General features: G+C 38.0%; 1 protein-coding gene across 2 annotated transcripts; it reads right to left on the reverse strand.

Annotated features, from left to right (window-relative positions):
- Nucleotides 1–1448: 1448 nt before the first annotated feature.
- LOC121508028 (dynein regulatory complex subunit 4-like) lies at nt 1449–10872 on the reverse strand. 2 transcript variants are annotated; one of them, XM_041784494.1, is made up of 12 exons: nt 10752–10872; nt 10494–10583; nt 10282–10374; nt 7031–7228; nt 5718–5924; nt 5586–5640; nt 5310–5512; nt 5004–5171; nt 4709–4795; nt 4421–4630; nt 1820–1885; nt 1449–1738 (listed from the first exon to the last, which is right to left on the reverse strand). In XM_041784494.1, the coding sequence occupies exons 1-12, from the start codon at nt 10752–10754 to the stop codon at nt 1592–1594; spliced, it is 1527 nt and encodes a 508-aa protein (XP_041640428.1). In that variant the 5' UTR covers nt 10755–10872; the 3' UTR covers nt 1449–1591. The 2 variants fall into 2 exon arrangements, with proteins under 2 accessions (XP_041640428.1, XP_041640429.1); XM_041784495.1 differs by having other exon boundaries at nt 1598–1738; nt 1825–1885.
- Between the last annotated feature and the right edge of the window lie 2536 nt (nt 10873–13408).

The raw sequence follows: 13408 nt of genomic DNA on the forward strand, positions 1-13408 counted from the left end.
TGCTTTGACAAAAAGTAAAAACTAAAACATGAGGTCTTTTTATGGACTAAAACTAGACTAAAATGTTTGGAGTTTTCGTCAACTAAAACTAGACTAAAACTAAAAAGTATAGAAATGACTATAAAAATGCCTTGCATTAGGTTTCTGTTATTACTGTTATTCATCACCTTCCATGTCCGTTCTTTCTCCTTTTTTTTGTCCATTTTAACCCCCCTATTATTTTTGCACATGTATGAAGTTCAGTTGGTCCTTCCTCAGTCGCCCCCTGACCCTGTGGAGGGAGCCGGCCGATGGGTTTGCCCTTTGATAATGTGCCATCTAGTTGAGCAACACCCAGACCCAAAGGGAGAGAGTCTGCTCACATTAGACACGTCATCTCTTCATTAATCACCGTTAAGGGATGGTCAAAGGAGGGAAGGGGGAGCAGGGTACTAGGAGAGATTAGAATGGACTGGGAATGATTGTCAAACCAACTGTAATGCAGGATGATGAGATTTTATGCGGAGGGGAGAAGAAGCACCTAATCAATTAACTTTATAATAATAAAAATAATAGTAAAACACAGAGTAAAGAGTTTAAAAAATGTAGATTTGAAAAATGAATAAAAGAAAACATTATAACATTGGTATGGCTATATGTTGCTGTATTTTATGTAGAAATATTAGTGATAGTAATAATAATAATAGTAATTATTCAATCAATGTAATAATAATCAAGAATAACTAAGAATTTGTACTTTCAAGTAAAAAGCTGGGGCCTCCACTTGACTAAAAGTGGACTCACACCTGCAGTTCTCCCCCCACATCCTTCTATTTCACCCCATTTCATTTTGTAGCTTTGGTTTTTATGTTTCTGCTCTGGAAGCAGCAGAAGATAATGATAAAAGATGACATATATCATAGTGATTAAAAAAAGAAGCCTAGCATTAGCTCAAACAGGACACAAAAGTCATATGCCCAGCCATGATCAGCTGATGGCCAGCAGCTCCTAATTATCACCTCTCAGCTCCCACAGCCAATCACAGCTCTTTCCCTCAACACAGCGACGTATTTAAATATGACACACTTCTCACTGATCCCTACTTACACTGATGCTGATGCACCACTCTGCTGCTGCTTCTAGCAAAGCTTAACCTCCTCCACCCCAGCATCTTCCTTTACAGCATTTTAGCACCCTCATTTTAAAATTCATTTTACTATGGATTAATTACTTTTTAACTAATTTTACTGTATTCAGTATGCATTGCTGTAAATGCATCTATCCATATGGGGGTTTCTAGCCATGTGCTTCCTGGAAAGCCAAAGCATGCTGCTTGCTTGTACTTGAAAAGGGGTATGTGGGTTCAAACTCGGCCTTTTGCTCCTCTTTTCTCTCTCCTATACTGTAAACGCTGAAATCAGCAGCAGCGGCATTATAAAGAAAAATGGAAACATTGCAGCAGGAGGGTGTAATATGCCAGCAGAAAATTTTTAATTGTTAAAAACACCAAATCAGAGTTCATTAAATGGATGTTAACTTTTCAGAAAAATGAGAGCCAGGTAGAGAAGTGGAGTAGTGTAAGAGGTGAGTGAATCTGACACCTGCAGCAGTATCATAGTTTGTCCACAGCTCCAAGAGATTTCTGAATCTCATTTTTTCTTCTAAGGATCTGTTTTGAAGACTTGAACGGAAAGTTGTACAGCGGGAGGCCCTGAGCCCTCCGTTCCTCTTTGAGCCTCTCCAGGTGGTCGTCGTATTCCTGCAGGTCACACATTCATGTCATCAACACAGTAATAAGAACAACAGAACGGTTGAAAACATGGCAGAGTTAGTGACTGACCTTACATCTCTGAGCCAAATCTTCTTTCAAGGCTCTGTTGGTGGTCCTTCTAGCATCCAGTGTTTCCTACAAACAGAAATTAAAACAGATTCAGCCTTTTGTTCTCCAAAAATAAGTTTGTTCAGTGCTTACATTTTCCCTGATGGGCCAACATGAAAACTTATTGACTAACAAACTAAACTGCTGCCCGGTGGAGGTGACTTCCAAAATGTATTCAGATTGATTCTTGAGAACTTGAAGAGAATCCCCTAAAGGATTCTTGAAGTATCCCACTCACAAGAATAGCATGGATGGATGGACAGACAGAAGTATACTGGCCAGCCCTTCTTTAGAAGAAATTTGTTCTTAAAACCCACTTCTGTCTGTTCAGATGGATTGCGTCTCCCTGTCAGTCCTTATCACGTTTACCTCAATAAATCTCCCTACTGAATTGATTCATTGTAGAACTGAACTAGAAAAATTCTGAATCAAATTCTGTACAAACAAGGAGATTTTTTTTACCTCAAAAATGCTAAATTATACTTTGATAGTTTAGCTCTCAGCTGTAGAAAACAGGGACCCCTGGTTTGGCAGGGTGCAGAGAACACACCACCATGATTTGGTACCAGATTTAGAAAAGAAAATTAATGCTTGGACTAAAAGTAAAGACTGAAGTGTGAGGACTTTTTATGGACTAAAACTAGACTAAAATGTTTTGAGTTGTTGTCAGCTAAAACGACTGACTAAATGACTAAAATGTGACTAAAACTAAAACCCATTTCATTTAAAGACTAAAACTAAAACTGAAAAAATAGCAGCCAAAATTAACCCTGCATGACTGCAACACTCTGTGTAACCTAGCAACAGTCTACCTACAATGCACTGCATTGTTTTAAGGCGTGGCTAGCGATGGTGACAGAAATAGCCCCAAGACACCAAGTATAAACATGTTCTTTTCAACTGTAGCTACAACTGTGTAAATTAAGTTTTTATGCACTTTAATATATGTCTGGGTAAGATGTGACCAAAATGATTATTAACAGAATTTCATTTTATTTTTCATTCTATTCATCTTATTCTTATTTAAGTGAAAAAAACATCTCTATTGCCTCAGGTTATGTGCAAATACAGCTCTGTTGTTTTGTTTTAATGCACTTTTTCAAGTGCTTTCGTCATGTTGCCAAACTTAAAGGGAGACTATGAATAAAAAGTGCATGTTTCTTATCAAACTGATCTGTATTGGTTTCAAATTTGACATTAGCTGCTTACTGGCCACTGAACATGTCCAGCCCAGCTACATTTCTTGATTTTAATATTTGGTCCAGTTACATTTGTAATTGAATAGCCCTGATCTAGAAGGTTCGGGGTCCCCCCACCACCAGCATAGTCTCCTATAATCCTGTGGGGAACACTGAAAGCTACATGCATAGAGTAGTGTGCATAAAAACAGCTATTCACGCTGTAAACACTTCATTGCAGTGGTCCCTTTATTCCTGGTCAGTCTTAAGCAAAATCATACAGCCACTTTCTGTATTGTTATATGGGGGTCTTTGTATAATATTGCACTGTTTCTGTTGTTTGGTCTCTGGGTGTTGTCTTATTTTAAATAAATTCTATTTTCATTATGTACATGCTTAATATACTCTTTAATATGTATTCCATCAACCTGCCAGGGACTACGGATAGAAATTAGCCCATGGCTAAAATCTGGCACATTTACATGTCCATGTTCATTAATGTGCGTTGTCCCCTACAACAAATAAGTAAATACAATGTATGTAAAGTCTGAGAGCCCTAAAACATTGTTTATAGAGACTGTAAATATCTGTGGTCCTAGTATTGAGCCTCGTGGCACTCCTGTTTTCAGACACAGGTAGAAATACTGTTATAAAATTTAGGAATGCACAATTTGCAAAAATAATCTAATTGCCATTTTTTTCCCAAATATTGCGATTGTTTATTTAAAATCTATTTATCCAGGAGAACCTCATTGAGATCAAGAATCTCATTTACAAGAGTGTCCTGGCAAAGACAGGCAGACTGTGATTTAATATGGAATTATTCTTGGGTTAATCTTGTGTATTTTTCAACAAATTCAAGCAATGAATAATTCCATAAATAAGACCAAGTGTATTGAAAACAATGAAATTGTTTCAGAAGCAATTACCCCATAAAAGCACGAATCTGAATAAGAGGTTGCAACAAGCTTTAAGCTACAAGAGGGAGCTGGGGTGGGGGAAGTGAGGCTGGCCATCAGCTAACTGCAGCTGGGGTATGACTTTCATGAAGTACCGCTAGGTTTCATCAGTTTTAGATAGAATGAGCTATCTATTTTTGCTTGCAATACAAATTTTAGGTCATTTGCTTTGTTTAAAGGTATTATCATTTTCACTCATTTTGATTAAGAAAAACACAAAGAGGAGGATTTTTGTAAACATTATTAAAAATTTGACACTTGAATGTTTGCATAATGTGCTTAAAATCTCTGCTGCTGCATAAAAATGATTCATTAAACTGGTATATTGACACATTTCATGTTAAAGAGATATTCAAAATCGCAGCAGGCCATATTGCAATTAAATCTAATTTGCGATCAACTGCCCAGCCCTAATAAAATTGTACCTGGAGTTTTTTTGCAGCACTGCTGGCTGCATCTTGGTCAAGGTTAGCGGCGGCGACAACAGCATTAAGCTGACACTCTGCCCTCTCCACACTTATTTCCAGTACGGCTATCTTCCTCCTAGCCACCATCTCCTTCAGCCCACGCTGCTGCTGCATGTCCAGGATGGTCTCCCTCTGTTTCTTTATCAGCTGATCCCGTTCCTGCTCAGCCTGTTGGACACAGAAACATTCATATAAAGAAATCTTGCACACAGAGGGGAAAACTCATAATGTGAGTAAGCAGGTTACCTTTTCAAACGCTTCCTGCAGCAGCCAATGCTCCAATTTTAAATCTTCTAGCTCCTTCTCTATGATCTTAGTATGAGCTTTCTTTTTCTGTCGGACACAAATAAGGGTCTTTTTTTAAAAAACAGCTGTCCGTTAATACTTTGATTTTTGTGCTTCTGCCACTGGAAGGAGATGATAAAACAACTAAAATGCTACTTATGTTGAAAACCCTGTTACAAAATTTTATTCCCACCAAAGCAGACAATATAACTGTGCTATATGTTGTGATGCTTTGTCAACTGTGCTAGGAACGCACCGCCTCCTCTTTCTTGGCTTTGTTGTATTCCTCCAGCTGTTTACTGTACTCAGATTTTTTCTGTTCAGCCTCCTGCAGCGCATCACGCAGACGTTTTAACTCTTTCTCAGCTGTTAAACGCTTTCTCTCCTTTCTTGCCAGCTCTTTCTCCAGATCCTGCAGGATCTCCTGCAGGATCACACACACACACACACACACCCACACACACACACACACACACACCCACACACACACAAACACAAAAACTGTTTTATTTTTAATTCTTTAGTGATTTTGCAAAGAAGAAGTGTTTGTGTCCTGTTTAACCTCCTGATGTAAATAGTGCCTCTTTCTTGTAAGAGCTTCAGTGTAGGCTCTGTTTACTTCTTCCAAAGCCTTATCATGGTTTTTCATTTGAGCTTCAATGTGGCTCTCCCATCGCTTCTCCAACTCCTCGAACGCAGCCCTCCTTTTCTTAAGATGGTCTTGAAGCGCAGCCTCCACGTTCTTGTTATGTTTGGCTCCAATGTCTATAAAAAAAATGTTAGTGTAAAGAGGAGAGGGGTTTTGACTCGAGCTCAGAAACTTGATGTGTTTGTTTACCTGTGAGTCTTTTGTCGTAGTGCATCATTAACTCAATCAGCTCCGACTCTTGCTTCTGTTCATAGAGAAGAGAAAAAAATGTGAAGAGGTAAAACAGGACACAAAAAAAAGTACAAAAGAAAATGGACCAACCAGTTTGAGCTCCTTGATGCAGTTATGTTGGTGGAGCATTTTCTCCCTGTAGTTGGCCTGTAGGCTGTGCACGTCTCCCTGCAACTTGAGCTCGGTCTCTGTGTTCTGATTCTGTATCAGCGAGGTGGCGGTGACGTTGTCCATCTTTATTCCTGACACAGCGTTATGTTGTTCAGACAGGACATGCTTCAGCTTCTCTTTGTACACCTGATGTGACATTCAAGAACCAATCAAAAGAGATGCATTCTCCATTCAATAAACTTTGTTTAAAGGGCTACTGCACTATTTTTTAAATCTTGGTCCAATTTTTCCTATTTTTTGCAAAAAAGGATGCAACATTTCTTTGAATTACTCCTGTAGGTAGCTTTGAAAACAAAAGATTGTTAAAATGATCAGTAATTCAAAACTTTCAGATGCAACACATCTTAATAAGTAATTCTTTGTCAGTTTTATGATAGTTTTGTTTGTTTTCTGATAGTTTCATGTTTGCACAGAAGTGTGAACAGATGGATGGATGGAGGTGTTTAAGTGTGACTAAATCCTCGCAACATTTGAGCTTCTAGTTTTAGAACTTACCTTTTGTGTAAGAAATGGGCATAATGACTGCCCTCTACAGGTTAAAACCAGGCTTCTGCTGCTTTTCTGTTGGCTGGGCCAGTACCATCTGACATCATCAACCACTTTAGAACCAAGTCCCAGTTACAGCCTGTGTCCACAGCTGGCTTTTTTTTAGCGCTGGCAGTGCCTATAACCTTCTTCAGAGCACTTCTCACCCCAATCCTTGTTAATATGTTACAAAAATTGAATCCAACTTTCTTCTGTAAAATCAATAGCATTGTTTTAAAATGGCTGTGTGCTTCATATTTATATATTTCAATGAAATATCAAAGAGAAAATGTGGAGACAATGTAAAGGAATTCTGCCCTGACATGGACTGCAGCTGCAGACCTGAAAACTACCCTTATAAAAGACCAAATAAGGACAAAGTTTCCCTTCCACCATTGTCAGAACCCCTGACCCTTCTTGATTTTAGTGGCTAGTGAGGGAGAAGTGACAAGTTCAAAAGTCAAGCTTTTTCAACAGAGAGAGCTTTAAGCATGGAGACAGGAACAGCTGGGATTGAGGGAGTTTTTGTTACCCAGTTCTGAGTGCTCAGAATGCTGGATTACATTGGTTTGGAAAAATAAAAGCTGCCAGTGCTAAATAAGCCAGCTATTAGCACAGGCCCTGAATGTTTTTTTAATACAATCCTTTTAGTGGGCTGTTTTATTTAAATGCATTCTAAAGGTGTCAAATACTCTGAAGCAGCTCACACTGATTTCCACCTGGTGGCGCTCCTCTGCCTCCCGTCTCTCCCTCTCCCTGTTCCTTAGCTTGGCCTTGGTCTCCTCCAGGTCTTTCTTGCAGGTTTCCCAGAATGCCAGGAGCTTGTCCCTTTCCAGCTGGAAGTAGCTCATTTCCTCGCGCTCTCTGTCCAGCTCTTCCCGGAGGCGAACAATGTTCTCCACCAGCTGATGGTTTACACAAATCCCAGTCAGTTAAGAGAAATAATAGCTGGCCAATCACAGCTGACTTTGAAAAACATACTAAGGCTTTGTGTGGGACTTTTTACCACAGATAAACAGCAACTAAAAGTGCCCTGATGTAAATGCTGGGAAAGACAAATGACATCAAAAACTTGTTATCCATATTTTTTTCATAATAATACAAACATAATAATATGTGATTCTTCTTGATGCTAAGACTTTATACTTACTTACTAATTCTGTATATGCCTAGTGCCTTATTATATGTTTTATAGTGTTGTGAAAAAGTCTTTGCCACTTTCCTGATTAGTTTTTTTATATTTGTCACACTTAAATGTTTCAGATCAACAAAAAAACTAATATTCCTATTAGACAACGATAACCCACAGTAAGTGGATTCTTTGTTGACCTGGCTTAGCAATACTCTCAGTGTTCAAATCAGACTTTAGCTGGGGAATCCAACACAGTTCCTAAGAACTTAAATGAATCAACAATTTCACAATCCTTACCATGAACAGAATTTGGATTAGTTTTTTCCTAAAACAAACAAAGAGCTCCTCTGTTTTTTAAAAGATTATGGTCAAAGAAGTTTTCCCCACACCAGTTAATAAAGTAGGAAGGGCACCACCATGATCTTAGATCAGGGGTCATCAAGTACATCTGCACAAGGGCCAGATTTAGTCTCAACAGAAACTCTGGGGGCCAGACTTTCAAACACAAAGAAATTAAATAAATGTTTTATATTATTTTAGGCATTACCAGTGAGATCTATCCCTATTATCTATAACACAGCAGGCCACAAGGAGAAAGGCCTGACAACAGGATAGGCCGGACCCCTAAAAATCACAGAGAACGGGCCCCCCCAGTTGTCATTTAGCACCAATATTAACCAATTTATGACACTTTAAACCTTTTTTTGATACTTTTTGCCCCCTTTTGCCTCTTTAACACAATTTTTAAAAGATTTTAACCCCATTTAAACCACTTTTCATGCATGCTTTATCCCCTTTGTGACACTCTTATCAATTTTTTGCCACTTTTCTTCTATTTTTGCCACCTTTTAACCCCTTTTCGTTACATTTTTTCAACAATTTTTGCATCTTTAAAATCAATTTCTCCCACTTTTAACCCATTGTTGATACTTTTTGCCTCTTTAACCCAAATTTTGAAAGGTTTTAACCCAGTTAAAACACTTTTCATGCACGTTTTATCCCCTTTGTGATACTCATCAATTTTTGCCACTTTTCTTTTTTTTCCACTTTTCAACCCATTTTTACTTTTTTCATCATTTTTTGCAACTTTTAAACCAATTCTTGCCACTTTTAACCCATTGTTGATACTTTTGCCCCTTGTTGCCTCTTTAAAAAATTTTTTTGAAAGATTTTAACCCAATTTAAAACACTTTTCCTGCATGTTTTACCCCATTTGTGACACTCTTTTATCAATTTTTCCACTTTTTAATCCCTTTTTTATTACTTTCTTGTACTACTTTTTGTCATTCGTAACCAATTGTTGATACCTTTTGTGCCTTTTTTCCTCTTCTAACATTTTTTTTGCCACATTTAACCTCTTTTCACCACTTTATTTGGTCATTTTGCAGCACTTCTGCCAACCTTAACCCTTTTTAAAATACTTACTAATAATGACAGTAAATCTCTGAAAAAAACAGATCAAATTTTGAGTCATTCTAAAACTATTTCAATGTTATTTTTTGTTGGATGGATTTAACAGCTGCAGACATTCAAAGCCAAAAGATACTCTTAAAATCTTCTTTTCCTCCTTTTCTGAATTTAACCATCTTTCAGGGGCTGGACAGGAAGCTTTGGGGCCCCGGGCCACCAGTTGATGATCAGTGGCTTAGACAAATGAACTATGCTATCAGAGAATTTGACCAGGTGGCTACCCTCTTTTTCAGCCTGCAACTTTCTGTGTACAGAATAAAAATAAGGAGGGACAGAACATAACCTGTGTGCCTGTGTTTAAAACCAGGAAATCAGACATGATCATTGGCCAAAATCTGCTGCTTCCTATCAGTTAAAAAGTTTAAAACAAATAAACAAAAAAAATGATCAGGCAAATTAAGAGAAGCAGAAAGGCAGTCAATTGAAAAAGCTGAAGAAAAGTCAGTTGCTTTTAAACCTCTTCCAGGATGAAGAGTTTAGCATCCTTTACCCCATGGTTCCCAACCTTTCACCTTGGGACATCCCTACTTGTGTCTAAAAATAGCTAAGCCCTTCAGGACAGACTTTGAAAAATTAAACATAAATTCTAATTTTTATTTTCTCACTGACAAAATCCCCATATAAAACATGTACAAACACTTGTTTTTGCCAATATCTAAAGTAACCGTTATTATAACACTATATTTAGGCCACTCTGAAAAATGAAAACATTAAACTCTTTCTTTTTTTTACTTTAAATACCTGAAATTTCTATGAACCAAACTTAAAATGATATTAGAGTGATGTTAGATGTTAAAGCAACAGGTTGAAAAGTCAATCAGTTCTTGAGGATTTTTTAAATTTTGGAACAGGTATTATAGTTGAAGTTCTTTCAAAATAAAAAGTAGCTGGCAATGATCAGCACACATTTGTCTGGATGGCCACTGGCATAAATCGAATCATCATTTTAAAAAATGCATTTTGTGTTTACTCAAGTTATCTTGGTCTAACATTAAAATGTGTTTGACGGTCTGAAACATTTAAGTGTGATAAATATGTTAAAAAAAAGAAAAGAAAGAAAAGAAACTGCGGTAGGGGGATCCTTCCTGGCAGTAATGCAGCGCTACATCATCAAAAGAAACGTGACCAAAATGAAACAAACTTTGAAATGATTTTAAGATCGCTTAACTTCATAGTCCTACACACGTTGTCTGTGAAAAAAATGTGGTTACTGTTCTGTATCATCTGATGTCTGAATATTTGAGGATGTATCTGCAGCTGAAGGTGTTTTGTACATTACTTTAATTATTTGTGAAGGCTTCCACTCCCATCAGCTGGAGCAGTGATGGAGAGGCTACAGTTAGCATGGGCTCTGACCTGATCTTTGGACATCTCCTCGGTCGAAAGTCCGTCCGCCACCTCAGACGGTTTCCCCTTCGTTGGCGTCTTTTTTACTTTAGACTTTGATGGCTGGAAATCAAGCAATCAGTCAAGAGTTACGCTATCATAACGGCTTTCCGTTAACTAGACTAGCTAGCTCTTAGCCTACTACCAGAAAAGGAGAGGCTACAGTTAGCACAGGCTCTGACCTGATCTTTGGGCATCTCCTTGGCCGAAAGTCCGCCCGCCACCTCAGGTTTCCCCTTCGTTGGCGTCTTTTTTACTTTGGACGTTGATGGCTGGAAATCAAACAACCAGTCAAGAGTTACGCTATCATAACAGCTTTCCGTTAACCAGACTAGCTAGCTCTTAGCCTACTAGCAGAGATGATACCAGGCCTAGGCTATCACATGCTAACCGTTCAGTATAACATTTAAGTACGTATTAGACTAAAAGAGTTTACTCACCATCCTAAAAAGCTCGGTGTTCACGAAAAAAGTCTGGAAATTAGTCACAACCAGCAGGAAAGGTTTCAGCTAACTAAATGTAAACATAGAGCGCTGCCATGACAACACCGTTGGAGCAGCGCTTTTTTTCTTTGAACGTATCTTTATTGAAAAATTCTTCATTTACAAGTTAGATCCAAACCTCAGAGAGAAACCCCCACAAGAGTACCTGCAGCAAGCCAACACGAAAAAAGCTGAATGTAAATTAAAACATTTATATATTTACAATACTGTTTTAACAATAACCTTCATTTTAAACATGTTGAGCAAAACTGTTCATCGAAAACAAGTGTGAAAGAGACATCCATCCAGATACAAATTTCCTTCATTTTCCAGTGAATATTGGATCATTTTAGTCCTTTTCTCCAAGGACACAAAAAATAACTAATCACATTAACTCAAAATACTGTAACTGAGTAGCTCTACATGCTTGTACATGAAAAATCTGACTTTAATCTGAGGTTTAAATAACGATTCAGACTTAAACCTGGGTTTAAAATTACGTTTCTGACTTTAATCTGAGGTTAAAATCACAATTCAGTTTTAAATCTGTGGTTAAAATTACTAATTGACTTTAATCTGAGGTTAAAAATCATAATTCTGACTAATCTGAGGTTAAAATCACAATTTAGATTTTTATCTGGGTTTAAAATTAAATTTCTGACTTTAACCAGAGGTTGTATTCACAATTCTGACTTGAATCTGAGGTTAAAATCACAATTCTGACTTTATGCTGAAGTTAAAAACAATTCTGACTTTAATCGGAGGTCAACAACAATTCAGGTTTAAACCTGTGGTCACAATTCAGACTTCAATCTGAGGTTAAAATTTTACTTTTCTGACTTTAACCAGAGGTTGTATTCACAATTCTGGGTTTAATCTGAGGTTGAAACCACAATTCCAACTTTAATCTGAAGTAAAAATCACAATTCACATTTCTATTTGGGTTTAAAATTCCATTTCTGATTTTAATCCAAGGTTAAAATCACAATTCTGGCTTTATTATGAGGTAACCTGTAGAATTGATGGTAATGCTCTTCTGTCTGGTCCCCCTTCAAAGAAAAATTCACAGCTGCTCCAAAACTCAGCTGTACAAATGCTCACAACGACTAGAAAGACAGCACACATTACACCAGTTTCAGAAATGATTTTAAGATTTATTCTATTGGTTTTATAGCTCTCAGTGGTCTTTATCCTTATTGGCTGGTTTGCTCTTACCTTATGAGCCCGGTAGAGCCCTCAGTTCTTCAGGAAGGACTTTGTTAACAATCCCCACAGTTAGAACAAAAGCGGGCCAAACACTACATGATAATCATGCTGATTCTCAGGCTGAATCCTCCCTGCTGACCAAAGTGAGCAAAAGCCCAATAATCAGCTGATTCTTCAGATTATCTTGCCATAATAATGCCAGTTGTGTGACAAGAGAAATTTTCCCTCTCCAGCCTGATCAGAGGCGCTCTGACCCAAGCCCACTTGACTTTCACATGAAGTTTTTTCCCCAAGTGGGCTTTTATGCATTATGCACTGAGGGGAAACTTCTGTCTACTCTGCCATAAAACCCAGATCAGTGGAGGGCTGCAGTGATGGTTGTCCTTCTGGAACTTTGTCCCATCTCCACACAGGATCTGTAGAGCTCAGTCAGAGTGACCATGGGGTTCTTGGTCACCTCTACTAAGGCCCTTGCTGAGTTTAGCTGGACGACCAGCCTTTTGAAGAGTCCTGGATGTGCCGAACTTCTTCCAGTTGAGAAATATGGAGGCTGTGCTCTTGGGAATCTTCAGACTAGCAGATTTTTGTAGCCTTCTCCAGATCTGTGCTTTGCAACAATCCTGTCTCTGAGCTTTGCAGGCAGTTCTTCTGTCCTCCAGGCTTGGTTTTTGCTCTGATGTTCATTGTCAGCTGTGAGGCGTTCTATAGAGAGCTGTGTGCCTTTCCAAATTATGTCCAGTCAGTTTAGTTTAGCACAGGTGGACTCCAATAAATGTGTACTAACATCTCGTCGAGATCGAGGGAAATCGGAGCTAAATTTCAAGCGTTTTGCAAAGGGTCTGAATAATTATTTCAATGTCACAATAATTTTTTCCATTTCTAACTAATTTGCAAAATTTCTAAAATTCTGTTTTCATTTGTCGTTATGGAGTACCAAGTGTAGATTTAGGAGTATAATCTTTAAATTGCAGCATCAGGCAGCAAAACAGGAAAAACAAAACAGTGAATGGAATCTGAAAACTTCCTGAATGTGCTGTTAATTCCTGTTATTTATGGCATATCTGCCATTGTTGTGTATGGACTACAGGGAGGTGGGGTGAGGTCATGTATTCTTCTTTTTTTTTGTTTGGGTTTGAAGCATCTTGTGCTACATTTTTTGAATGAAAAGTGCTATACAAATAAGGATTGATTGATTATTCTCGACCTTTCTATGTGCCTTTAAGTGCATAAAAAGAAAAATTCTTCCTCATCTCACGGTGTCCTTCTCCTCAACCACCCTAAAACGTTTAACTGTTCTACAAGAGCTGTGGAAATGAGATCCAAACCAAAATCTCACTTATGATCAAACCAATGTGCTCTGAAAACTTCAGTGACCTCAAACTTGGAGAAAAACAGACGGACAACAGGTG

Source organism: Cheilinus undulatus, linkage group 4 (genome assembly GCF_018320785.1).
Source record: "Cheilinus undulatus linkage group 4, ASM1832078v1, whole genome shotgun sequence".
NCBI lineage: Eukaryota > Metazoa > Chordata > Actinopteri > Labriformes > Labridae > Cheilinus > Cheilinus undulatus.

Excerpts from the sequence above, each read along its gene's own strand:
- LOC121508028 (XM_041784494.1), bottom strand. Across the intron at positions 10,375-10,493 it reads AGGAGATGCCCAAAGATCAG|CCATCAAAGTCTAAAGTAAA; the intron begins GTCAGAGCCTGT and ends CTTGATTTCCAG. Across the intron at positions 1,739-1,819 it reads ATTTGGCTCAGAGATGTAAG|GAATACGACGACCACCTGGA; the intron begins GTCAGTCACTAA and ends TGTGACCTGCAG.